This window comes from Gymnodraco acuticeps, unplaced genomic scaffold, assembly GCF_902827175.1.
Source record: "Gymnodraco acuticeps unplaced genomic scaffold, fGymAcu1.1, whole genome shotgun sequence".
Lineage (NCBI taxonomy): Eukaryota > Metazoa > Chordata > Actinopteri > Perciformes > Bathydraconidae > Gymnodraco > Gymnodraco acuticeps.
Genome location: NW_022991180.1, coordinates 4,795,335 through 4,823,333, shown reverse-complemented (window position 1 = coordinate 4,823,333; position 27,999 = coordinate 4,795,335). Strand labels below are relative to the sequence as shown.

Genomic DNA, 27,999 nt, shown 5'->3' with positions numbered 1-27,999 from the left:
CTCACTGTGTGTCGCACGCAGGAAAGCTCAGTCAGATGGAGACTCCGGAAAGTCCGCGTGCAAATCCAGCCGGCGTCTGTCAACACCGTTCATATTGAGGATATTTCCACATTTATTTCACTTATTGTATTAAACAGACAGCCGTCAGGTGGTTCTCATTGCCTTCATTGGTGCTCACCATCGTGATCGGCGACACAAGAGGCGCGTGGATTGAACCGACTCAACTCCAGTGTGAGTATCTCCGTTCAACAAGATAATCTGTTACAAAAAGATTGTTTGTCTGTTTGTTATTTTAATAGTTGATCACTCAGTTTTTTACTTGTTGCTTATTTCTCACCTTTTTAATAGTTGTTATAATACATCTTTAAAATAGTGGTAATGTGTTATCAGACATTGTGACAGTATATATTGATCTGTTTATGTATTGACAGCCATATGCAGCCCATAGAAGCCTAAACTTTAATAACAAATGAGGAAAGACAAATATATAATCAAAATACTGCATACAATTCTTTAATAAGTGTCCAGAAAGTAGTCTTTCAATGCAATGTGGGTTAAAGACAATGCTTGAAACTAATGTCTTCCTGGTTAAATGTTCCCCCTCCGTGAACAGCTGCAGAATATCTTAGTGTCATGTCTCCAGGGGGGTAAACTCTTGGTCTAGAAGACTGAACCAAAAACAGGACAGTGTCATGAGGCAAAGATAAACTGCTGTAAACATTTGTACACGCACTCCCAACATCTTGCGCTTATCTTGTCATTATTATTCTGTTTATTGTAAGATAACAAACCAAAGCATTCTACAAAACATCTCAATATTTGACAGGAGACCCTGGATAATTTATTCTATTACATGATTCCTGTTATGCACCCCAGCAAACAAGCGTTGTTCGCTTCCAGCTCATTGTCGTTTTTTTATATTTATGGTCTTGTAGTTGATGTGTGAGATGTTTACACGCTCACAATTTCCTTTTGACATTTAGTTCAATTTCCTCCCCTTGCTTTCCCCATTCTAGTTTATTGAGGGACTACAGCACAGCGGTCCTCCTGACAGTTAGGCAGATGACCTTTAGAACAAACCAGCCTCCGTGGACTCATAGTGCAGCTTCGAAATCAGTTCAGTTATTGTTAATTGGAGGGAGAAAGCTGAGGGAATGTGAAGGAGGACCTCTCCACATGCTAAACCATAACCCTGCTTCTGGACTGTCAGGTTTACTTGGCAAGAAGGTTGCCACCCGAGTGTTCTGAACAAATGTCTGGCTGAAGCTGCTGAGATGTCAAAGCATGCCTCTTGTGGCCATAGCTGATGCTTGGAGGATTAGGTAATGCTTCAAGTATGAGAGCGAGGGGGTTGAGCCATATCAGATTGTTTAGACTGGACTCTAGGGGTCCACCACAAATGGAAGAAAAATACTCTGTAACAGAGGGCATTGGGAATGTGGGAGGTTTGCATGATGACAAATTGTTTTGGCAACAACTCTGTGTTTCTATTTCAAGAGTTGCTCGTGTTTTACTTGAGATTAACACTTCTCAGTAATGCAAGATTGGCTCTAAAGTATTTCAGTTTTCGAATGGATGATTCTTTGAAGTCAAACTTTTATCTGCAGAAGTCACTCCCTTGTTTTCCTGCTCGAAATGTCTTGTAATTTCCCTGATTGATGATGTTTTTCTCTGGGATTTTTCTTCTTTGTTTATTTTTCTTTGCAATCCGATGATGCATGTTTGAACTTGATATCTCCAAAGAACTCAAATCAAAAGTAAAAGTTCATGAAATTGTCTTTAATTAGCTGCAGAAAAGCTACAGTATAGCCCCGAATGAGTCATCAACCAAGACAAATATTTTCCCTAATGTCTAAAAGCATTAGAACGTGAGATCGGGCAATGCTTGAAGTGAAACAGAAGTTATAAGTGATTAATAACACATCATTATGTTAATGCTGCAACAATTGCAGTGTAATTACAGGTTTCAAACATGTGATTACTTATTAGATTTACCGAACACCTTTAAGAGGATTTTGAGTGTGGGAACAGATTGATGTTCACAGAAGTTCACAAATAAATCCCCTGATCAAGCTGCTACATGTTATACTGTCATGGTTTGTGTAAGCAAACAGGATTTATAGTAGTAGGTTGTCACAGAAGCATGTGAACGTTGCTGACTGATTCTATCTTCAAGCGTTTTTTTAACGGCTGAATTAACAGCCAAATGTTCTTGGGGTTGCAACTCAACAAAAACATATTTCAGGTTTGAGAAGAGCATTACACTTTGTTTAAGTTAAAGCTGAACTTTTGACACTCTTTGTTCCACCTTCAGATTAGGCAAATCAGTGGAAAGAATGTGATCTAATTGTTGTTGTTTTTTATACTTGAATTATGGTGTTATCAACCAAAAATCATTTGCTATTTATTTGCCAAAACCTTTTATTTGATGTTCTCTTATGATCAATTGGGTCTTGACATGTGCAAGTACTCTGTGGCCAGATGTTTTTCACAAAAAGGAATTGGCCTTCTCAGAATTCAACAATTAAATCTATTAAGATATTTTTACAATAAATGGGCTATTTCTCCATTGGCCCATGCTCCTACATTCTACCAAGTCCCATGAATATCCGGTTAGTTGTTTTTCAGTAATCCTGCGGAAAAACTGACAAATCCAACTGAAAACATAACCACCTTGGTGGAGATAAAAAACGACAACAATGCAAACATATTACTGAGCGTCACAAAGTTGGTAGTGAGTCTGGAACATGTTCTCCAGACCATACTTGCTGTATTTTTACTTTGCAATGTGGGACATTTACCAGAAGTTAAGGTAGACTCTATTACAAATAAACTGGAAATACTCTTTAAATGACCTCAGATCCATCTCCTGCCTTTAGACATGTCCAGCCCCTCTCCCTCACACTCTTTAAACCGTAGGAAACATTTTTCAAGTGTTCTCTGCTTGTTATTATTGTCACATCGGTTTTAAAGCGCTGCTAAAGCAAACAACCTGTTCCTGTTAGAAAAACACATGCATGCAAATATACACTCTTAGATGCATGAACAAATACACCGTTTAGCTTGAGAGGACAACATCTGCAGCCCAGATGTTGGTGTGGATTGTGGTGACCTGGCTGATCAAGACAGACACAAGAGGTTTAATATTTCTAGAGCTTTTCTTAGCATGCGTCTGCTTTGTTTAGACTGTCCTCATGCTTCAACCGCCTGCTTGTTTAACAGATTAAGAAGTTAAATTCCTTAGATGGCAACCGTCATTTTCCAGTGACAGAAACTCAACCTGCACACAGGGCCGTATCCAGGATTTCCTAAATACCGAGGTCCAAACATGCTAGGGGGGTTTGGGGGATACCCCCCGAGATTTTTGGGATTTTCATGATCTAGTTATGGTGCTTTTTAAGTCCTATGGGGGGTCACAAATTGGATAATATATCGATTTCAAACCATGTCAGTGGGCTGACAATGTCAGCATCAATTATTTTGAAAGTGTAATACATAATAAGAATCAGTTGATTGTTACTATTAATGATCTGGACATGCAGAAGAGGCTAAAATGATCACAAAACATTGTCAACATCAGTGGCAAGCCGTGACTTTTATACCTAGGCCCTCTGACCCCCACCCCTTCCCTCGAGTTATTACGTCACAGCGTATACTTCAGCGGAATATCAAAACAACGGCCCGGGGTGCAAAACGCATCAATGAAAGCGACCCTCTACCACACAAAACAACACCTGTAAATAACCCTATTTGTGTTCTTTGAAATTGAAAAGGATATTGCATTGTGTTTGTTACTTTCGTTGCAGTTGTATGTCTTAAGTGTAATTTGGCATGCTTTTATTTTGAAGGCGAGTTAACGCTGTTGACAGGAAGTTGTTGTTGCTATGGAAACAAGAAACGTTTCACAGCGGGCGGAACTTGTCATAAAGTCCGTGATAATAACACCCACCCATTTAGCGGGAAGATATGATTGGTCAATTGTACTGTCATTTGACATTACTCTCTCGTTCAGTTACTATAGCGGGGCCCTCTGTGAATTCATAGCTGGACCGCCTGGACGTCCAACAGCTCCTCTCTTCACAGTAACTTGCAGAGACGAGCTTCTTTCATTTAACTCTTCACATTCCAACATAAACTGAATAGGCAGATTCGAAGGATTTATTTCTTTGGAAATGTTATTTTAATTACAATTTAAATCAAGTTATTTTGGTAAAACTAATGAAAAATATAACTAAAAAAATATATTAAAAAATATATAATTTGTTTTAATGTTTTAAAATATTATTTTGTAGAATATCTTAGGCCCTCACAGAGGGCCCTGACGGCTCGCCACTGGTCAACATTCATTTTCCATGTCTATCTCCTTTCCATAACCTACAGCCTCTCTTCCATCTTCTTGAGTCTCTCTGTCTTCTTCCTGTTCATTACTCTCTCTGTCCTCTACGCTTTCTCTTTGTTCAATCTCTCCCTCGTTGTTCACTTTTTGCTCCTCTTCACTTGTCGCTCCTGCCAGTGAATCAAAAGCAATTCAGCAATTTAGTTCATTTCACTTGTTTGTTTGCATTCTTTTTTTATTTAAATCTGTTTTGTTTGATTCTCAAAAGAGAACAAAGATGTAAGCAAATTGTGTTTTATACAATTGTATGTTATTATGACATCATAACTGCAATAGATGTATGTTTTAAAATTATGCCTATTGTAAATGAAGACTATTGTTATAGATAAATAGATAGATATGGGGTTGTTAAGCCTACATTATTATTGTGTGACTATACCTGCAGTTCCTCCCTGACTTCCATCACTTTCACTCTCTCTATTTCTCTCTGCCTGTCCTGTCTCTTCCTTACCAAAGCTGAGCTTTGACTGACGTAGTCTTTTCATTATATCTGAGTCAGTGTAAAAAGAAAACAATACAATGTTATATCTTCAATGTTTTACTCAAATTGAAATAAAAGAAAAGCATTACAACGTTTGTTAAAGGTAATCCTTCTGACATTGGATGAATGTAATTAACTTTAGCTCTCTAGCTAGTTTATTCACGCAATTTAAACCAAAGCATAGCCTATATCTGCAATATAAGTTAGTGTGCATGTTGTCAGACGTCCACTGACTAACGTAGAGCGTTCACACAGGATCTGCTGCTCATATGATATCCTCTGAGGAACAGAAACACAAGTAGATACCTCATCACTCCTCCGCTGCTCCGATACAAGTCCGGGCTGCGGTGATTTGTTGATACATGTCGTCTTCTTCTGTTTGCTTTAATCGAGGCTACGTAGTTATGCAGCGCCCCCATGGTCAGTAAATAGAAGTACTACAAAGAACCCCGTTTAGTGTAATTATTTCACAAGTTTTGTTATACACAGCTCGGAAAATATTACCGAGGTCCGGACATCGGTGACCTCAATGGTAGATACGGCCATGCCTGCACATACCTCCTCTTAGTAAGGAGTGACAAAGAAGGGGAGGGATGCAGTCCACTTCCTGAGATATTTGTGCTCTTAGAAAGCTTTTAGATTTCCTGCCAGAAATGTGTTCATTATCTGATTATGGAAATGGCCTGAGAAAGATAACTCCCAGCGAGGAGGTTTATTCAAAATCATTTTGACTCTCAATTTCTTCTTCATCCACACAAAGTAAGTTCTATTATCACTGCAGTTTGGTATCCCATCCGTCTTTGTTTGACTTCCCCATCAACAGGGAGGCCGTTTTATTTCCTTTTGTGGCATTAGTTTCTCTTGTACCTCCCATTTCCCAACGCTGGGATTCAGCCAAGTCCCAGTCACAGAGTGTACTGTACAAGGTCAGGATGTGTTTACACAGTTACAAACATGAAGACATGATTAAAACCTGTTCAGTAAATGTGAGAGTTTGTGTATAATGAGTGATGGTTCTTGTAACAGATTGTGTCCTCGTCATGTTGGATTATTTCAAGGTGTTCTTCACATTCGTAGAAGCTCTATTTCATGCTGAAATGTAAACAAAAAATATGCTAAACTGAGCAGTACGTCTTCATACAGCATGCAGCTTTTTGTCTCTGGAAGTGCTCTGCAGGGATGCTGATTTTCAATCGCTTTCATTTCTTTGCAGCAGAGACTCAGTTGAGGCTGATTGGAATCATTTAGTCTTTTCTGAGCCTTATTTTCTGCCTTGAGTCAAGATTTCCGATGAGCTAACAAACAACCTAACCCATACGATTAGCAACACGAGTAATATCTCATTCCGTCTTTGATAAATTAGTCTTGACATTTCGTGCACTTAGGACAACAAAGGCCTCTAATGCAATGATGAATGCAGGCTTTTATTTTGAGTCAGCAGGATTTTGATGATGGACTTTCACCTCAGTCAATCCCACCTGCTGTTTTTCTTCCCGCCGCAGATCGATTTTTGGCCTAAGAGGTCTAAAAGGCTATATCTCTCCTGCTCTTTCTCACACTGTTCATTTTCATCTCTGCTCCTTCATTTCTTCATATTGTGATTTACCCTTGACTCAGTGTCCTCTTTATGCTCTGTCACATTTACAAATCTCTCTCTTCTCTCTCTCATGTGGAATTTGTCTTCAGACATCAATCTTGATGTATTATGGCTTCAGATATCAATTACCTCCATTTGTAGAAATACAAATGCAGAGGCATGATCAAAATGAGATAAGAGAACAGAAATATGATGTTTAACACATAATTAAAACAGGGCTAGGGCAGATATCAGGATTGGTAGAAGCAGCATCCTTTACAAATAACTTAAAACTGTTAACCACTGTAGATGTCAAAGTAGTGTTAAGCAAGTAAGTTGTTGACATTTTAAATAACGCACCGCAGATATTTCATTAAATGGGGCACATAGCACACTAGAGGGATTACAAAAAGGTATTTGTCCAATCCGACGCAGGCCTGCAGATATTGCCATGCATTCCTTGTATGTCTGGAAGGGCTCAGAGCTGTCCCATTATGGACTCTGCCTTTGAAAAGTCCTTTGAGCACACATTCGGCAGGTCCGCACTCATGCAGAATTTGCTTAAGAAAGAATTTACATGCACACAGGTCAAAAGCATGCAATTATTGTTTAGATGCTATAAATATGACGCCTGAAAATGTCTTAAAGGGGTACTCAACACTTGATCCTACACTTCCCATAATACAGCTTTATAGTTTATTTCTTTGAACTCAATCCAGTTTTGTCACCTAACGTGATTAAGATGGAGTAGCACTCAATTTGACTGAGAATTTGCACCTTTAATGATGTAAGTGTGAACATGTTCCATAATGTTGGCAGCACGTTAACAGGCCCCTGTTGTGCAGTAAGAAAAACATTGTTAAATTACAGAGTTCACTACAACTGGTGCAGGATTTCATTCACAGCTCCTATGGGATTGTTAGAACTCTGCAACAAAAGGAATACATTACTGGCTGAGGAAGTGTCTGAGAAGTGTTTTAAAAACATTTTACGCTTCAATGTCTGGAATTCATTTGCACTGAGCATTAGAAGTAATAATGCACACTTTCTTTTTATTTATGCGGTGGGAAAAGAAAAGAAAACGCGTGCCCTTGCGTCATTGCGTGTCCACCTGTATCAATACCTCACTTGGTTCTCTCAGTGAAAAACCTTGATCTTGAAAATTGTATTTCCAGGTTAACAAAATAAAGCTCTCAGCGGGCTTTTAGCTCACACAGAATAATCGTGTGTTTTTAGTGTTGAATTACAGAGTAACTATTATTCTGACCTTGAAAGTCTCTTAATAGAGCTTGTCCTTGCGTGTGCTATATAGCCCTCATCATAAAGCAAGGGATCTTCATTCAGCAAGACCACACACGCTCTGCAGCTGACCTCAAACATCTTGCATGCTTCTGAATATAGCTGCAAATGCAAAACTGATGCCTCAGAGGGGAATTAAGCTCCCTAAAATACCCTAATATTAAAACATCTTTACACCACCTCTCTAGGAATTATGACAGATGACTGAAATAATTCAAAGAAAGCTACACTGCTCATGTTTGTGTAGGAAGCCTGATGTTTTTCACAACTGTTTCTGATTTGCAGGAGGCCCTCCTGAAGACTGCAGAGCCAGAAAGAAATGAAGACAAATGATGAGCTGCAGATTGAAACCTTTGAAGAATGGACACATCAGGACATGAAACCTCCTGTAGGTGAAACTTGAGCTCTTTGAGGGAATACATCTCCTCTTTTACATGCCTACTCCGCTTCTATGTCAGTATGTCACTATCGGACTGCAAATATGGGAGCAACACCCACATGGACTACACTCACAGCCTCCACAGCTTGCCCATGGCTGAGAACTATGGGAAAAGGCCCGTCCGGACATCGTTTGAGGTGAATACAAATCTGGATATCAAGTGGTCGCTGAGAAACCTGAGGAGCATCTCGAAAGTGAAAGTGGTTAGCTTCCTGATGGGCTTGACTCTGACCTTCCTCATCACGGCTTCCTACATCCTAACGTGGGACAGGAAGGGACTTTTGCTCACCCCCTCACCCTATCAGCTCAGACCTGTGGTCATCCTGACAAGCACAGCAGCAGCCGAAGCTCCCTCTGGAAATGATTTAATAGACATGAAACTGCTGGCAAAGAATATCAGCTCTAAACTGGAATACACACCCAGGAAGGTGCCTGATGAAAAGGATGTCGTTGGAACGGACTCCAATGTAAGTCTGTGGAAAATTGGTCTGACTCATTTTGCTGTAGAAGAGTGAGCCAACTAAAATAAGGGATGTTTTTGTTATGGTTCCACACTGCGATTATGCAATGTTTTCTCTCAAAAACACGCTGGTAAATTATCATTAAGGCTACAATGGAAAATGTTGATCGGAGACCGCTATGATTGCTTTATTTTTTTGTTGAAGAAAGTGAACTGTAAGAGACGCACAAATAACAAACAGCGTAGGGTTAACCCTGCAGTAAATGCCTGTTTGGTGAAGTTCATAATGAGCAGTGTTTGTTGAGACTGACAGAGGTGTTGATTACACTTAGAGCCAAAGTTCGTAAAACTGTTGGGTAAATATCACGTTTCATGTGTTGCTCAGAGTGTTGCTCAGGACCCACTCTGTTGGCGTTTACTATGTGCTAATGTGCTGTAATTATCCTGTGTTTTAGTGTATGTTCTCATCATGCTTCTCCACATTACCCTCCATCATTTTACAGTCTGTATGACTGGCAACTCAGACATTAACACTGAAATTACAATAACGGAGATAGCCACACAAGTGAGTCATTAAGTCAAGCTACCATTTAGTTTTTGACACATGAATAGTAATGTTGAGTCTTTCAAAGCAACCTAATGCAACTAAAAGCTGCAAAATCATGTAATTTGGCATTTAATTATGAATGTTTTGATACTTTTAATGACAACTTGTTACTGCTGAGTTTAAATTACATAATTCAAAGACGCTTCTAAAGAAAATAGAATGCGCTGTGTAAGACGTCATCTTCACGATCATGAAAAATGTCACCATTTAGATAACCTCATGAAATACTTCTCCCAATCCTGATAGTGTGTTTTACAGTATTTTGTCAAGTGTATGGTGCCTTCATTTAGTTGTTTTCCTCTCCGCAGCTGTTCTCTGTATTTCCTCGCCACTTCCTGCACGGCATTAAGAGCCCTTGCTGGTATGAGGAGTTCTCCAGTGAACGCAGCACTGATCTGTACCGGAGGAACCTCTTCACTCGGCGCTCAAAGACCTTCAAGACTGTGTGTGACCACCTGAGGACTAACTTCCAGCAGCACTTATTTCACAGAGGAAGCAAAGTGTTTCGCCTACGCTGCTTACCGTACTTCTACATCATCGGACAGCCGAAGTGCGGCACGACGGACTTGTTCCACAGGCTGCTGCTGCACCCAGAGGTCAAGTTCAACACCATGAAGGAGCCGCACTGGTGGACCAGGAGACGCTTCGGTAAGTCATCAGGAGGGGGAGGGTGTTTCTTAATCAACCTGATCTCATCAGAATGCGTGACTCCACCACGCAACCTTAACACCACATTGCGTGGTGGAGTCACGCATTCTGCTACATTTGCGTGTCGGCACCACGCAAAAAAACCCAATGTAAAGTGAATGAGGCTCTTTTGTCGTGGTGCACACACGCATTTCTACAACGTCCTGCAGTGAGCTTTTATTCTATAAAACGTTTTTAAAATCTACTTTATAGCTTGTAGTAACTCACGGGAGGCTTCTTTTATTTTATTTGTATTCATAATAATTTGTATTTGTCGTCAGAATGTATTATGGTGCATTAGTTACGAATTTTTGTTCTAAAAAAACAGTGCATTGTGTGTAATACAACTGTGATTTTTATTAAATTAGTTAGTTTTTAAGGAAGGCCAGAGCTTCAGCTGTGTCAATAGATTGTTCCCTTTAGTTAACGTTATTTAAAAGATAATGATCATGTCCCCTTTATTGTATTACGAGCGTCCATTCCCATTGGATAACGGAGAATTTTACACCCGGAAGTGAGTATTCTCTTTACTGTCGATTGATTTTACAGTGATATCTGAACTACTCATCAACTCAAAAACACCAGATTATCCTTGTTAATTACACAACATTGATTGGTTTAAATTGTGTACAATGCTTTTGTATTTTTCCCCTTCGATTCGGAGAAACGAATATTTGTTCGGAGTTTTTGGATGGCAGAAGACACTACACTACCCAGAATCCTCAGCTATCGTTTGGGACTACACCATGTGCTTAGCTTGACAAACCCCGTGATCAGTCCCAAGCTCTGTGATTGGATGTTGGAGTGGCAGTGCGCGAAGTTTACACGGAGCGTCAAAAAGCACCTTGAAATGGAATGAAACCCATCGACGGCACACTATTCAAAACAGGAATCGAACGTGTCCTATCCCCCCACCCCCCCTTAGGTTGCAGGCTCCTCCAACAGTGCAACACAATACAACAGATACACAGAAAAAATAGTGAAATAGTGCAATAAGAGTCTATATACAAGATTGATTGGAATCTTTTTTAATTTTTATTTAACCTTTATTTAACCAGATAAAAGCATTGAGATACAATCTCATTTTCAATGCTGACCTGGCCAAGAAGTTAGCAACGTTACACATAACACATAACACACACATATAAAAGAGAACATAACTAAGAAAACAAAAGACAAAAAAGCAGTCACTACATTGTGAATATGATATATTAGATAAATAATTTCTAAGTAGCAGCCAGATGAATGTTATGGATGTTGTTTCTAAGTTCAGGTGTTTCATAGTCTTATGGCCTGTGGGATGAAGCTGTCCCTGAGTCTGATGGTTTTAGTCCGGATGCTGCGGTACCGCCTGCCAGACGGCAGCAGACAGAACAGTTTGTGGCTGGGGTGATGGGGGTCTTTTATAATCCTGAGGGCTTTCTTTAAGGTTAACGTGGTGTTTTTACTCCACTACATTTATTTTAGTTACTTTACAGATTTGGATTAATGATGTGAAATATAAACAACCCTTAAATCAGACTTTAGTTACACCTGAGTAAAATTCAGTTAAGGTGATTGTCAAGTGTCAACAATCAGGAGAGATATTTGATAGTTGGTGCTCGAGAAGACTAAACATTTATCTGCAGATCCGTATAAAGCATATTCATTACTCGTTATTCTCTAATCGTTCATTAAAGACTGCATATAATTGATATTTTGCACATCCCTTTCAAGATTTCAAGATTTTCAAAGGTTTATTGACATATCATATACACAACTACGGTGTAGTTATGCAATGAATGAAAAACTTGGGTCACAGGTTCCTCAACAGTGCATTACAAGACATCTATCAATATGTGTGTACCTCCACCATTAAACTGTCATATTCTGCACATTTCTTATACTATCTACATAAGAGTATAATTAATGTGTATAATATCAGTTAAAATAAATGCTTCAACATAGTTAACATTGCAGGAAAGTTGATTGTCAAGTTCCAAAACAAACCATGCAATATATTAGACGTTAAGCACTTTGTCAGGCTTAATATGTATCTGTAGATAGATACCCCCAAAGCTTTTTTCTTATTTAAAAGAAGACCTTAGCCTAAAGTATTCTTTAATGTTTAAATAAAGCCTTATTAGTTTGTCTGTTTTGCACATCCTCCTATCAGGCACTAAACTGTTTTGTTGTAGATATTATTTACAGTATCTTCTTGATATTTTCTATTCTATATTTATATCATTGACCTTCTACTTTCCCACTATTTTGTATGTACTCTTAATATTTAAATGTTTTCATCAAATATAACACATTCAAAAGTGCTTTACAAAAATGAAAGACATTAAGAAAAATGCATTTTAAACAGTCATTAAAAAGCAACATAATCTTCCTGCATTGCAATTACTCCAAACGTGTAATAACGTGCTTTAACCAGTAGGAGGTGCGGGTTAAAAAACTGTCAAGTTTAAAGTGTTAACAAAATAAAATATATTGCTGTTTCTGGTTTAGTTTACGACGGATATATGTTGTTATTGTTTTGATATTTGTAACAAAAGCGATGGAAAAAACCCACAGTAACACAGAAAAGATGGTCTTAACATGACCCAGCGGTCTAGTAGTTAATAAAAAACAATAATATCAAAACAGATTATTACTACTAACTTTATTGTGAAATTAAAACAGAACGGTAAAAGAATAGTTTCCGGTCTATTCTGATGCCCGATCTCTGTAGATAAATAAAGAACTACGATAGATGTGTAATATTTAATGCAGCCAAACCATTTATTACAATGCATTAATGTGATGACTTTCAAAGAGTAAAGCAAGCACTGCTGAATAAAGTATGATTTTATCTTTTACGAAACGTTTTTTTTCATTTGGAATGCAGTTGGAGGTCAACCAATCACAGAGCTTGAGGACTGATCACGGGGTTTGTCAAACAGAGCACATGGTGTAGTCCCAAACGATAGCTGAGGATTCTGGGTAGTGTAGTGTCTTCTGCCATCCAAAAACTCCGAACAAATATTTGTTTCTCCGAATCGAAGGGGAAAATACAAAAGCATTGTACACAATTTAAACCAATCAATGTTGTGTAATTAACAAGGATAATCTGGTGTTTTTGAGTTGATGAGTAGTTCAGATATCACTGTAAAATCAATCGACTGTAAGGAGAATACTTACTTCCGGGTGTAAAATTCTCCGTTATCCAATGGGAATGGATGCTCGTAATACAATAAAGGGGACATGATCATTATCTTTTAAATAACGTTAACTAAAGGGAACAATCTATTGACACAGCTGAAGCTCTGGCCTTCCTTAAAAACTAACTAATTTAATAAAAATCACAGTTGTATTACACACAATGCACTGTTTTTTGAGAACAAAAATGTGTGACTAATGCACCATAATACATTCTGACGACAAATAAAAATTATTATGAATACAAATAAAATAAAAGAAGCCTCCTGTGAGTTACTACAAGCTATAAAGTAGATTTAAAAAACGTTTTATAGAATAAAAGCTCACTGCGGGACGTTGTAGAAATGCGTGTGTGCACCACGACAAAAGAGCCTCATTCACTTTACATTGGGGTTTTTTGCGTGGTGCCGACACGTAAATGTAGCAGAATGCGTGACTCCACCACGCAATGCGGTGTTAAGGTTGCGTGGTGGAGTCACGCATTCTGGTGAGATCAGGTTGTTCTTAATATGTTGAGGATGATGGTGGAAGCTAGTAGATTGAAAGACAGGTCTAACTGTATAACATAGGCAAGGCAAGGCATGTTTATTTACAGTATATAGCACCTTTCAACACAAGGCCATTCAAAGTGCTTTACAAAAAACGAAAGACATTAAGAAAATGGCATTTAAAATCAGTCATTAAAAAGAAAAGATAATAAAAGAAACATTAAAAGATAAAAGTTACAGTGCAGCGGCAAAAAGAAAAGTCTTTAGTCTGGATTTAAAAGTAGTCAGATTTGCAGCGGACCTGCAGGTTTCTGGGAGTTTGTTCCAGATATTTGGAGCATAATAACTAAACGCTGCTTTACCATGTTTAGTTCTGACTCTGGGGACAGAAAGCTGACCAGTCCCTAAAGACCTGAGAGATCTGGATGGTTCATAATTTAGCAGGAGGTCAGAAATGTATTTTGGGCCTAAACCATTCAAAGCTTTATTAACCAGCAGCAGTATTTTGAAATCTATTCTTTGACACACAGGAAGCCAGTGTAAAGACTTCAGAACAGGAGTGATGTGATCCACTTTCTTAGTGTTAGTGAGGACTCGAGCAGCGGCGTTCTGAATTAGCTGCAGCTTTCTAATAGATTTTTTAGTGAGACCTGCAAAGACACCATTACAGTAGTCCAGTCTACTGAAGATAAAAGCATGGACAAGTTTTTCCAAATCCTGCTGTGACATTAGTCTTTTAATCCTAGATATATTCTTTAGGTGATAGTAGGCTGATTTAGTAACTGTTTTAATGTGACTGTTGAAACTCAGGTCAGAGTCCATGATTACACCTAGATTTCTGGCTTTATCTGTTGTTTTGAACATTGCAGGCTGAAGCTCAGCGCTAACTTTTATACGTTCTGCCTTGGCTCCAAAAACCATTACCTCAGTTTTATCTGTGTTTAATTGGAGATAGTTCTGACACATCCAGTCATTGATTTGTTCAATGCACTTACTCAGTGTTTGAATTGGAGCATAGTCTCCTGGTGAAATTGTTACGTACATTTGTGTGTCATCCGCATAGCTATGGTAACTTATTTGGTTGTTTTTCATTATCTGAGCCAGTGGTAGCATGTACATGTTAAAGAGAAGAGGCCCCAAGATGGAGCCTTGAGGTACCCCACATGTCATATTTGTCAACTCAGATTTGTATTTACCTATAGAAACAAAGTTGTTTCTGTCCTTTAAGTAGGATTCAAACCAATTTAGAACTGTTTCCGAAAGTCCCACCCAGTTTTCCAGTCGGTCTAGTAATATGTTGTGGTCAACAGTGTCAAACGCAGCACTGAGATCTAATAATACTAACACTGAAGTTCTGCCACTGTCTGTGTTGAAGTGGATGTCATTGAAGACCTTTACCAGAGCAGTCTCAGTGCTGTGGTTTGGACGAAAGCCTGACTGGAACACATTGAAACAACTATTTAAATGCAAGAAATTACTCAACTGTTGAAAAACAACTTTTTCAATGATTTTACCTAGAAATGGCAGGTTTGATATGGGCCTGTAATTGTTCATTACTGAAGCATCTAGATTATTATTTTTTAAGAGCGGTTTAATGACTGCAGTTTTCAGGGCCTGTGGAAAAATACCTGAGTGAAGAGATTTGTTTACTATATGAAGTAGATCTGAGGCCATCCAATGAAAAACATCTTTGAAAAATCCTTGGAATAATATCAAGGCAGCAGGAGGAGGATTTCAGAAGTTGAATAATGTCCTCTAGGTTTTTATCATTAATCTGATGGAATTGTGTCATGGTGTTTGAATTGATATTAGGTGGACATAGGGACAACACATTTGCTGTACCTGATGCAGAGGCACTGACTGCTTGTCTGATATTCTGAATTTTGTCAGTGAAGAAGGAGGCAAAATCATTACATGCCCTGGTGGATAGAAATTCAGAGGCTACTGACACTGGGGGGTTAGTTAGTCTGTCGACGGTAGCAAACAAGGCACGTGCATTGTTTTTGTTTTTGGTAATGATGTCAGAGAAGAAAGACTGTCGTGCGTTTTTCAATTCCAAATTATAAAGGCCAAGTCTCTCTTTATAGATTTCAAAGTGAACCTGGAGATTTGTTTTTCGCCACCTACGTTCAGCTTTTCGACACTCTCTTTTTTCTGCTCTCACGGTCATGGCCTTTCTCCATGGAGATATTTTCTTCCCAGTCACTTCCTTTACCTTAGTTGGAGCAATGGCATCTATAACATTTTTAATTTTTGAATTAAAATGATCTACTAGCTAATTTAGATGATTAGATTGAGATGTTAGCAGGGGCAAGTGTGGAAGAAAAATTCTGAGTAAACATTTCCCTAGTATTTTCAATTAAATATCACTTTGTGGTTACCTCTTTTTGAACATTCTTGTGAACAGAAATAGAGCTCTCAAAGAACACACAGGAATGATCAGAGAGTGCAACATCAGTCACCACAACCTTAGAGATATTCAGACCCTTTGAGATAATTAAGTCCAGAGTGTGCCCCTTATTGTGCGTGGGCTCCGTCACATGCTGAGTCAGTCCATAGTTATCAAGAACACAAAACAGTTCTTTAGCCCCTCTGTCCTGGGGGTTGTCAACATGGATGTTAAAATCACCAACAATGACTAGACCAGGGGTGGCCAACCAGTCAGAGGTTAAGAGCCACATTTTTTCTATGTTACTGCAAAGAGCCACATCAAACACACTGATACCGCTTGTTTCAGTTTTTTGTTTTCTGGAGACAAGATTTCAACCATGTCACTGATGCATTTTTGTGGCATTGGGATATATATTTTTTAAATCCTCTGGAGCAGAGAGAGGAGCTGTGGATTATTGTTATTGATTAATGCATCAGTGTTTCTTAGGGTCAAAAACACTAAACTCACAACTTGAAATGAAAGCGTTTAGTTTATTTAATAAAAGAGCACATGTTCAATGTGAAAAGTGACAGTAGTTATAGATTATTTGCAATTTGGTGCTATGTATATATTTAAAATAAATACAATTATATATATTTTTTAAACACCTTGAATTTCAGGGGGGGTGCGGGGCTCCGTTGGTGGGGTGCAGCGCCCCTCCAAGACAATGGTAGGGGAAACACTGGATAATGTTTAATCAACGATAGGTTTTCCCCCCCTCAAAGGTGATTGGTTCACTGCATCGCAGGTATTATTGTGATTGGCTCTTGGGCCACATCCAAATTAGACGCGCTGGCATCCTCTCATACTGACACATGACACCACACATACACACGTAGGGAGAGCCGGGACGAAAGTAACACGGGACGAAAGTAACACGGGACGAAAGTAACGGAGCGATTTTATCCGAGCCCAAACAACTTTGACCGGCCAAATTACGTCAGAATTATCAGCATTCGATACTTAACAGACCTACTAAATATTAGGTTTAACTCTGAGGAGTAGTGTTGTCAGGGTACCAACATTTTGGTTTCGATACCAAGTCAAGAATTGCGATTCCGATTATTTTTCGATACTTTTCTTAAAAAAGGGAAACAGTCTTAAATGTAATTATTGTGCTTTATTTCACACCAGAACCATAACACAAACTTTTAAACAATGAGAACAATAAATAAAATAAATGACAAGAATTCGTATTAAATAAAATTAATACATGTCTCACAGACAGGCCGAGGCGCAGCGGCAGTTGCACTCCCACTTGCAGCCATGCTTCTCGTTTTCTCACATGCTCTGGCAGCTAGCGCGTGCACGAAAGAGGGGAGGGACTTAGAACGTGCTTGAGAAGGGAGGGGCTGCAGGCACGGCTGCAGTGCAGGGAGTGGAAGCAGAGCGCTGAACACACACGGCTCTTATTAAAACAGCGCTTTCTCACCGGAGTACTTTTCTCCGTCATTCTTAAAGTACCGTTACTAATGAAACGGAGGAATCGTAACGTTTTTAACGGCAGGGTATTGCGGTACCTTTCAAGTATTGGTACACCGTGCAACACTAGTCAGGAGTCAGTGTCTCTCCCCCAAACTCACACATATAAAATTCGATATGAACTGAAGAGCCGCATGAAACTAGGCAAAGAGCCGCATGCGGCTCGAGAGCCGCGGGTTGGCCACCCCTGGACTAGACGGTCAAAGTCAATACACACTATAGACAGCAGTTCAGTAAAGTCATCAAAAAAGCTTGCACAGTATTTGGGTGGTCTATAGATATTTAGGAACAGAGCTCGAGAGGAGCATTTCAGCTGAAGGGCCACATATTCAAAAGAAGCAAAGTTCCCATAAGATGTCTTCCTGCATTGAAGGGAATCATTGAACAAAATAGCAACTCCACCTCCCTTCTTTTGCATTCTTTCCTCACTCATAAAACTACATTTGGGAGGGGTTGATTCGATAAGGACAGCTGCACTGTTATTTTGTTCAATCCAAGTTTCCGTTAAAAACATAAAATCAAGATTGTGCTCAGTTATAAAATCATTGATTAAAAATGTTTTTCCTGGCAAAGACCTGACAGGGGGGGGGGGGGGGGGTGTGACGGGCAGAGGAGACTCCATGTGTCTCATAGGTCTCCCATAATCAGAACATTCCTCAGGCGGGTGCAGTGATACTTCTTCAGGGTTTTCTGCACGATGTGTTGTGTCTTTCTCCTGTTTTGATTCCTCTTGCCGCTTGTCCTTGGCAGAGGGAACAGATTGATGACACAGGCAGTTGAATATGTTAGAGATAAACAATTTCACTCCTGACTTGTTCAGGCAAACTCCATTTGCCTTGAAAAGATGTCTACGATCCCAGAAAAAGTTAAAATTGTCAATAAAATGAACAGATTGGTCAGTACAGACAGTTGAAAGCCAGGTGTTCAGTGCAAACAATCTGCTGAATCTCTCCACTCCTCTTCTGACTGGCGGTAGAGGGCCACTGATGAACACCTCCGCATTTAGAGAGCTGACAGTTTCCAACAAACATTTAAAGTCTTCTTTCAGCACTTCTGACTCTTGTTTCACAACATCATTTGTTCCAATGTGCAGTACCACATTATTCACAGTCGGATGTTCAGCCCCAATATGCAGGATCTTCTCAGCCAAGTCAGAGACCACATCCTTGGGAAAACAGAGTACTTTGGTGTTGTTCTTATTACACATACCTTTTACATCTCTTACAGCAGAGTCACCCACAATCAGAGTTTCAGGCCCAGTCGTTAGCTTTCCCTCTAGCCTTTTACTTTTGGAGTAGCTATTGGTCCTTACCCTGCTGTGTGAAGAGGACAGGTTATCCAGGTCATCAGAAAGAGATCTCCGGTTCTCGGTCAGCGGAGCGTATCTGTTCTGGATTGGCACACTTGGTGGTTTAGGAGGATTGTTTGTAATTCTCCCTTTAGCAGCTGTCCATGGCTGTTTCCTAGTATGAATAGGGGTTGAAGAGGTGCTCTTCCTGGGTGATAACAATGCAGGCCAGCCGGTCGCATCACAGATTTCAGAGCGCTGGGCTCTGCCTGTTATCTGTCCTCTGCCTGTTATCCGTCCTCCCAAATCCCATGGAAATGATTTACTCTTACGCTTTGCACCCAGAGAGTTCCAGGGAGGACTACCACTTGTAGATTTATTACCCAGTACACAGCCTTCCTGTTCCTTGGAATCCTTGTAGCTGCTAACTAGCTGTGAGTTAGCATACCCTTCTCCATTATTTTTGCAACACTGGTAAAGTGGTGTCATTCCCACAACATAGTACATTCACTTCCACGTTAACTTCCAACCGTTGCATTTTCATTTCCAACACAGCTATCTTCTGTATAAGTTTGTGGAAGTCATCTGTAGAGAACGGAGGCATTTTGCTACCAACTAGCTTAAGCTAAATAGCCTGCAGTAGCCTACCAGGCTTTAGCTGTTGCTAGGCCACGCTAAAAATGTTGAAATATGGCTGAAACCCTCCGTCTATTTACGAAGATGAACTGTCCCAGTGATAAGTTGATGTCCAGGAGCCGCTGCTCGAAGTTTTCAGAGAATAAGAATAGGAAAATCAGCATAAAAAGTAAGCAGAGGCAGGAGCAAGCAGAAAAGCGTCTGCACTGTAAGAAAGATAAGCGTAACATACACTGTAAAGTACATTAATTGAATAAAAGAAGCAACTGTTTTGGTATTCAATCAGGTTTGTGCCTGCTAGGATGCTGTTTCATTAGACAATTTATTTAAAAAAACTCTGTGGTTCAAAGCATTAAATCTTGATTCAGAATCCATAATCAAAAGAAAAGAAAGAGAACCAAATGTATAACTGTATATTCTAAATCAATACTATGAGAAAACACAGATAAACTGCACTGCCATGCTTCATAATACAAATCTGCAAACATTGTATTCCCTCTTTTAATTTGAGTTACTGTTATTTGTCTCTATTCTAATATTGCATACAGGAAATATTATTATTCAAATAACATTTCCTGTATGCAGTGGTTGAATATTAATTGTTTGTGCATGTAATCATTTTGTGAAATGTAGTAAAATGCTTTGATGTCTATAAAAGTGTGCATAATAACACTTTTTATGTTGGTGTTTTTTGGGGTTCAGGTTATATTCGTTTCAAAGATGGCTTCCAGGAAAGTTTTCCTGTGGAAGATTACCTGGATCTGTTTGACTTGGCTGCCCAAAACATCCAAGAAGGAATCAGTGGAAATGCATCTGGAGACCACCGCACACTAATAACAGGTGTGTGTGTGTGTGTGTGTGTGTGTGTGTGTGTGTGTGTGTGTGTGTGTGTGTGTGTGTGTGTGTGTGTGTGTGTGTGTGTGTGTGTGTGTGTGTGTGTGTGTGTGTGTGTGTGTGTGTGTGTGTGTGTGGTTGGTGTTATTACTGTCCATTGTGCGGATGGAATAACCTTTAAAGTCTTCATTTATTTCTTCTGAGGACATTTGAACTGCCGAACACTTGGATTCTGACCATGATTCAAATCACAGGTGTCTCTTGTTTTCCTTCCCTTTATTGGCATGCTATTTTTCAGTGGATCTTTCATAAGTGTCTCTGACCACAGGAGCACTTCAGTGACGCACACGATATTAAAGATATTCTGTGGTCTAGGAATTTAAAACACCCGTTTCTTCCACAACAACCTTTATTCAGTCTTCATGCATCTGTGATTATAAATGAGCTTCACACAAACTCTGGGCCTGGCCCCGAGAGACACTAGATAATACCCCTAAATTAACAATGACTTTTTTTCAGAGTAGAGTATTGATTTTATGAGGGTCAATCTGTTATGTTAACTTAGTTTTGTAGGTGTTCTTCTTTAAAAATGGGCTTTTTGCCTTGGTTTCTGAAGTAAATCAAACTGTCTTATGTATTTGTATTGGTACTGATAATAAATGTAATTCATTGAAAGAAATCTAAAAGGTGCCCGGTCACAAATCATTTTAAGCGTTCATTTGAAGGGCATCGTTTTTTCAGATAAGTAAGGCTTCACTTGCAAGGACCTCAACAATATTTATTTTAAAGTGAACGGATGTAGGGAACGAGGGATGAATTTATGAAGGATGGAGGGAGGAAGGGTCCAAGAGAGGTAGGGAGGGATAAAGGGATGAGGGTAGAGATGAGGTAGTAAGGAAAATGGATGAGGGGAAGGAAAAGGGTGTCTGTATAAGTAGATTAGCAGGTTATCTGAGGCCTAGCCCGGCTCCCAAATCTTAGTCAATTTATTACTCTCATGTATTCAACATTCAATCTCAACTTTTAATGTATTATGCCTAAATGTCAGCCCTTCTTGCATTTTAAATGAACTGTTTTTAACCCGAGGTGATGCTTAGACTGCCAATGTCCTCACAGGTGAAGCCAGTGCTTCCACAATGTGGGACAACCAGGCCTGGAGCTACCTTCCCTCAGACAGGGAGGGGGCCAAGCCCCCCTTCCTGGCCCAGGACTTCATCCACACAGTCCAGCCTGGCGCCAAGATCCTCATCATGCTTAGAGATCCAGTAGAAAGGTGCTGTGGAGAAATCCATCGGTCTGTGTTTATTCAGATTTTCCATTTTGGATTCCTTCTAAAAGATTTTCCTTCAGAGGATATTTGTTTTAAATCATAACACCTTTTGTCCGTCCAGTAAAATGTCCTTTCGAAGTTCCAACTGGCTGACAACTCTGTTTCCTTCTGTTCCCAGACTTTATTCGGACTACTTGTACTTCACGACGGCCAACAAGTCAGCAGAGGACTTCCATCAGAAGGTCGTGGGCTCTGTATATCTGTTTCAGTCCTGCCTGTCTGAGGGATCACTTCGTTCCTGCGTCTACAACATCAGCCTCTTCAACTCTATGCCGGTTAGCTGAAAGGATCCTCACTTTTCCCTGCTTGAATATCAGTTTGCATATAAATACTTAAGTTATTATTTAAAGCTGACAAAATCTAAATCTTTCTTTTTAACATCTATATCCACATATGAATACATTTATTTTTTTAAAGAAACAAAAGTAAATGCATCCAAATACTTCAAAATAGTCGGTTTTCTCCAAATTCCAAACTAAATCATAAAATCTGTCCATCTCTTTTCTGAATGTTCCTGAAATATTTCCCATTGAGTACACTTGCCTGCCTATTTACCTGTCATTGGTTTACAGTAGTAAGTGTGGCAGTAGTTTGAGTTAGGATAAAGTTTGTTAGGCTCCTCGTAAAGAGCAACACATCCTCACTCCCAGGTCGGCCTATGTTGACGTTATGTCAAGTCCCCTGTGGCGGCTTTTTCCAACGCAAGGGGGGGGCCCTTAGCGTCCATTTTCAGCTTTCCGGAATGTCCATATGCTTCTATGGACGCTCATGGAAGCACGGCATTCGTTTGTGTCGACTGCCCTTAAAGGCAATGTGAGCGTCCATTCTCATTGGATAACGGAGAATTGTACACCCGGAAGTAAGTATTCCCCTTACTGTCGATTGATTTTACAGTGATATCTGCACTACTCATCGACTAAAAAACACCAGATTATCCTTGTTAATTACACAACATTGATTGGTTTAAATTGTGTGCAATGCTTTGGAATTTTTCCCCTTCGATTCGGAGAAACAAATATTTTTTCGGAGTAAAGGATGGCAGAAGACACTACACTACCCAGAATCCCCAGCTATCGTTTGGACTACACCATGTGCTCTGTTTGACAAACCCCGTGATAGTCCTCAAGCTCTGTGATTGGAGAGTGTGCTCCGAGGGTTATGCCGAGCCTCGAACAGCACTTGAAATGGGATGGAACCACGGCAGACTGTCCAAAACTGGATTTGAACGGGTCCACCGCGTCCCCCCCTCCCCCACCCCGTCCCCAGAACTACAAATGCTGGCTATTCTGTTTCGCAACATGTGCTCTATCTATGGCACGTCTCTACTGGGAGTTGTAGTTTTAAAAGACGTTTTCGTATTTCCCATAATAATAAGTTGCCAGTATTAAACTGTGTACATCCCTGGAGGTTTAGGGGATAGGAAACACTCACATTTAAAACATATAATTGATAAATGGGTAAAAATGGCTTGTGCCCATAATGGGCAGCATTAATATATATACACACATGCCAGCTAAGGTCAGAAGAGCTTTATTTACAATTTACAATTACATTACATTACATTAATTGATAAGCCTGAAACATGCACTTGTCAAGGTTCAGAGGCACATTTTGCAAATATGGCAGGAGCCATCGATCAGCTTAAGATAAGATATACTTTATTGATCCCAAGTTGGAACATTTGCGTTACATCAGCATGTGTAACAGTTAAATATGCAGTGGTGTTTATTTGTAAATCATTTAGTATAATCACACAAATTCTGTGTTTTATATTCAACAATTCTGTGTTCTTTATTTATTGATTGTTCAATACCTGACGAGGCCGGAGATGAAATATCTACATACATCTTATAAGAGTATAATACATTATGTATAATATCAGTTAAAATAAGTGCTTCAACATAGTTAACATTGCTGGAGGTATGCACAAATATTGATAGATGTCTTGTAATGCACTATTGAGGAACCTGCGACCCAAGTTTTTCATTCAATGCATAACTACACCATAGTTGTGTAGGCCTATATGATATGTCAATAAACCTTAGAAAATCTTGAAAGGGATGTGCAAAATAGTCATTATATACAGTCTTTAATTAACTATTAGTAGAGAATAACGAGTAATGAATATACTTCATAGGGATCCTATTAATATCTAATAATAAAAATAATGAAATTCAATAACATGCTTTAACCACTAGGTGTCCGTTTATATCAGCTGTGCACCTTTATGGTGTAAATACAGCCTATCTACCAATTGGATCAAATATAAAAGTCAGCCGAATTAGTGTTGATACTGCAAGGAGACGTATTGTGTGAAAAGAAATGTAAGATGTTGTTTAATGGCTGATATATTTATGATCCACGTCACGTTTTCAGTTCCTCATGTTTGTCTAGAAGTCTTCTCATCAGGGCTCTATAAATACAGAACTACGGCAGATATGTAATATTTAATGCAGCCGAACCGTGTATTACAATGCCGGTATGTGATGACTTTCAAAGAGAAAAGCAAGCACACTCGGAATAAAGTATTATTTTTTTTTTTTTAAATGTTTTCGGTCTGTTTCCGGTATTTGTTAATGACGATGTGCTGTGAGATGTGAGACTGGAATTGCACAGGGGAAAATAACGTAGGCTATCTTTAGATGCGGATTTTGTTAAACTAATATGTTTGCGCTGTGGACCAACACTATACATTGACGCGGAAGGGGGTAGCAATAAAGATAACACCATTAAACAGTTACACAACATAACAGAAATAATATCGATAGCAGCGTCCCTAGCAACCACCTTGGTAACAATGAAAACGTTATGGACGCAATTCTTTCATACACAGTGACGTCACAGCTACCCACAATGCAACGCGCGCCATATATTTTTTTATAAAGACGCCATTTTTCTGGAGGTGCAAAAATCCTGGCAATGCTAATATAAACAGCTAGCTTATGTTGCCAGGCAGAGCGCACTAGGTTTTTTTTCTGAATTAACGACCGAAGAAATCGCTGCATGTCTTCGGATTACATCTCTGGACTTGAGGGGTGTGCTCTAGGTCGTTACCAGCGTAAACTAGAGCTGTGTGGGTTGTTGGATGTACAATGTATGGAATTACGACCCTCAAAAGTGGCCTTCGGTCGATTTTGGCTGCATCTACGTCTATCTTCTGGAAACACCAGGTGAATACCCCACTTGTCACAATAATATTATCATGCCAATGCATATATGTGGTATTTTAGAGTTGACTATATTGATTAAGGCAATCGACTATGATATTCTGTATAAACCTCGCGTGAAATGGTTGATACCGGAAGTACGGTGTCGCCCTCGGCCCAAAATGTCTGTGTGAAAGAATTTCCTGAAGTAATCTTCGTAATAACTAGCAAACTAAAGATCATGTACATCCACTGCACACATAATCTGAAATAACAACTCATATTTCTTGCATCAAATTACATCAAAACGCATTTTAATGGCCAAACTAACTTTAAAATAGGCATTTTCCACCGAGAATAAAACGAAGTTCAGCCATGTTTTTTTTTTCTGCAGGGAGAAATTTGAAGATCACTTGACGTCAAACAGAGCACATGGTGTAGTCCAACCGATAGCTGGGGATTCTGGGTAGTGTAGTGTCTTCTGCCATCCTTTACTCTGAAAAAATATTTGTTTCTCCGAATCGAAGGGGAAAAATACAAAAGCATTGCACACAATTTAAACCAATCAATGTTGTGTAATTAACAAGGATAATCTGGTATTTTTTAGTCGATGAGTAGTGCAGATATCACTGTAAAATCAATCGACAGTAAGGGGAATACTTACTTCCGGGTGTACAATTCTCCGTTATCCAATGAGAATGGACGCTCACATTGCCTTTAAGGGCAGCCGACACAAACGAATGCCGTGCTTCCATGAGCGTCCATAGAAGCATATGGACATCCCGGAAAGCTGAAAATGGACGCTAAGCCCCCCCCCCCCCCCCCCTTGCGTTGAAAATGGACGCTAAGGCCCCCCCCTTGCGTTGGAAAAAGCCGACACAGGGGACTTGACATAACGTCAACATAGGCCGACCTGGGAGTGAGGATGTGTTGTAAAGAGACACAAAACTTGAACCCGCTATGCAAGAACACTGGGACGGAGACTTTGGTGAAGTGTCAAAAAGACTGGATTTAATAAGTCCACAAAAACCAGGCAGGGGACAAAGCAAACTCTGAACAGAGTGGGGACAACGTGGAGCAGGGCTGAGACGGAGGTTGGGCTTGACGTGGCAAGCAGGACGGAATGGAATGTGTAGTTTCTGGAACAGGCAAAAAACAGAATAGGATTAGCATACGAAAAAATCCAACAGGAAGAGTATACAAAAGAACTAGAAAATCTAGTCAGCCGGAACTGGAGTTTACCACTGTGAGTATACGAAGAACTGGCGAAGTCTGATGATCGAACCGGAGTTTTAAGCAGCAGCAGGTGAGTGGTGGTAATCAGTGATGATGAGAAACAGGAGCGGAGGTGAGTTGGCGGAAAACGGAAAGTAGGTCAACCACGCCCAGCCAGGAAGACAGACAAACAGATTGACAAACAAACAGAGAGAAGGAGAAGGAGATACCGCAATTCCTCACAAAGTTATCTCTTTGTTCAACCAATAAAGGGATAGGCATAACATAAATCCTCCTCCTTTCCATGGCTTCATCATAGCAACAGCAGGTCTAATGGTAAATCAATTTCCAGAAAGGCAAGTATGTCTGTATGAAGTGGAGTGGTTTTAAATTACATTTACGGCACTCTCCTTCTGTACAGGAGAAAATACAACCTACTAGCTGACCAGAGTCACCTCAGTTTATATGCTATCCGGCAGCGCTCCCTCAGGAGGAAGCTGAGTTATGAGCGCTGTCGGTGTCACCTCTAATCACAACATGTCTGTGACAGCACCGTTATCCAGGCAGATTTACTACAGTAAAAAGCAGCAATCAGCTCGACCTGAAACCATTGCAACAGAAACAGAATCCATCAAATCCAACAAAAACATTCAGAAAACACCATTACGTTCTCTTTGTTTACATGACTTTGTTTACTGTTATGGATGAGTTGAAGATGAAGCTTTCAAAATCCACAACAATTTATTTTTAGTCTGGTGTGGCACTTTGCTGACCTCTTGAGGACTCTGAGTGTCTGTGTCAGGAATTTAAACAACTTGAAGAGTGAATTTAAAATCTATAAATGATCAATACTTCTTAGTGTGCGTAAAATATAAAAGTATTTGGTGTCACTTTACTAAATATATATTATTTTTAGTAAAATCAGTTTGACACTTAAAGATTTAAAGACACTTATGCGCATTAAATAATATGCATTGTGTGTTTTCATTGGCTTTGTTGACAAATCAAAAGCTTACAATTTCACCAAGCTATATTCTCAAAATCCAATTTCTCAACTAATATTGTTTACATTATTTTGACAGACACATGTGCGTCTGCTGTTGACTTTTCCCTCACCACACACTTAAAAAGGACTTATTTGTAATGTTTATTCGACATTTGACATTGAAGTTCACTTTTGATATTGGAAACAACAGTTTACCAAATGTTCTCACTACAAGAGTCTCACAATGTTACCTTTTTCCCCCATAGGTGAGGCTACATTTAGGGATGTACATCATCTTCTTGCTGGACTGGCTGACAGTTTTCAACAGAGAGCAGATTCTAGTTCTTCGACTCGAGGACTACGCAGCCAACCTTGAAGTGACAATCAAGAAAGTCTTTGATTTCTTGAGTGTAGGTACGTATCCAAAAAGCACATTTTATCTTTCAGGCAGTTTTTCCATGTGGTTGTCTCTGCCTCAAGCCTTCACATCAGTATTGTTAAGGACTCTGTTATCCTCCCTGCAGGCCCTCTGTCGCAGCAGGGGGAGGCAGCGCTCACCAAACGGCCCATCTCTAACACCCGGAGGAGAGCAGATGGGAACCTGGGTCCTATGCTTCCAGCCACCAGAGACTTTCTCAGGGAATTTCACAAACCCTTTAATCATAAACTGGCTAGTGTGTTGAACAATAAAGCCTTCCTCTGGAGTAACACCTGAAGGAGCATGAACCATTTCACTAGCAGGAACCACGCCACAACACTGTGATGTTTGTACGTTTATTGAAGTAACATGTGAATTATATGAGGGGGGTGAAGGGATGATCTGGGAGGACGAGCTATGGTCCGTGCAGTGGGAGACTCAGAGTGGGGGTTCCGTCTCCTGCATGATCTGCGTGGGCTGATTACGGGCCCCCCAGACGATACCTGGAATTAAGGTGTTAGTATACGCAGTATATAAACATGCACCGTTTAAATATAGATGGTGACGGGAAGAGGATGTTGGGATGAAGGGATGAAGGGATGAGGGATGGAGGTATGT

The 27,999-nt window shown here is 39.7% G+C and overlaps 1 protein-coding gene across 2 annotated transcripts; it reads left to right on the top strand.

Annotated features, from left to right (window-relative positions):
* On the top strand, nucleotides 1-27,999 carry LOC117560954 (carbohydrate sulfotransferase 15-like). 2 transcript variants are annotated; one of them, XM_034238108.1, is made up of 8 exons: nucleotides 1-231; nucleotides 8,038-8,658; nucleotides 9,567-9,906; nucleotides 20,156-20,293; nucleotides 21,404-21,560; nucleotides 21,736-21,892; nucleotides 27,230-27,373; nucleotides 27,488-27,999. In XM_034238108.1, exons 2-8 carry the CDS (start codon nucleotides 8,212-8,214, stop codon nucleotides 27,644-27,646), a joined length of 1,542 nt encoding a protein of 513 aa, XP_034093999.1. In that variant the 5' UTR covers nucleotides 1-231; nucleotides 8,038-8,211; the 3' UTR covers nucleotides 27,647-27,999. The 2 variants fall into 2 exon arrangements, with proteins under 2 accessions (XP_034093999.1, XP_034093998.1); XM_034238107.1 differs by having other exon boundaries at nucleotides 27,230-27,377.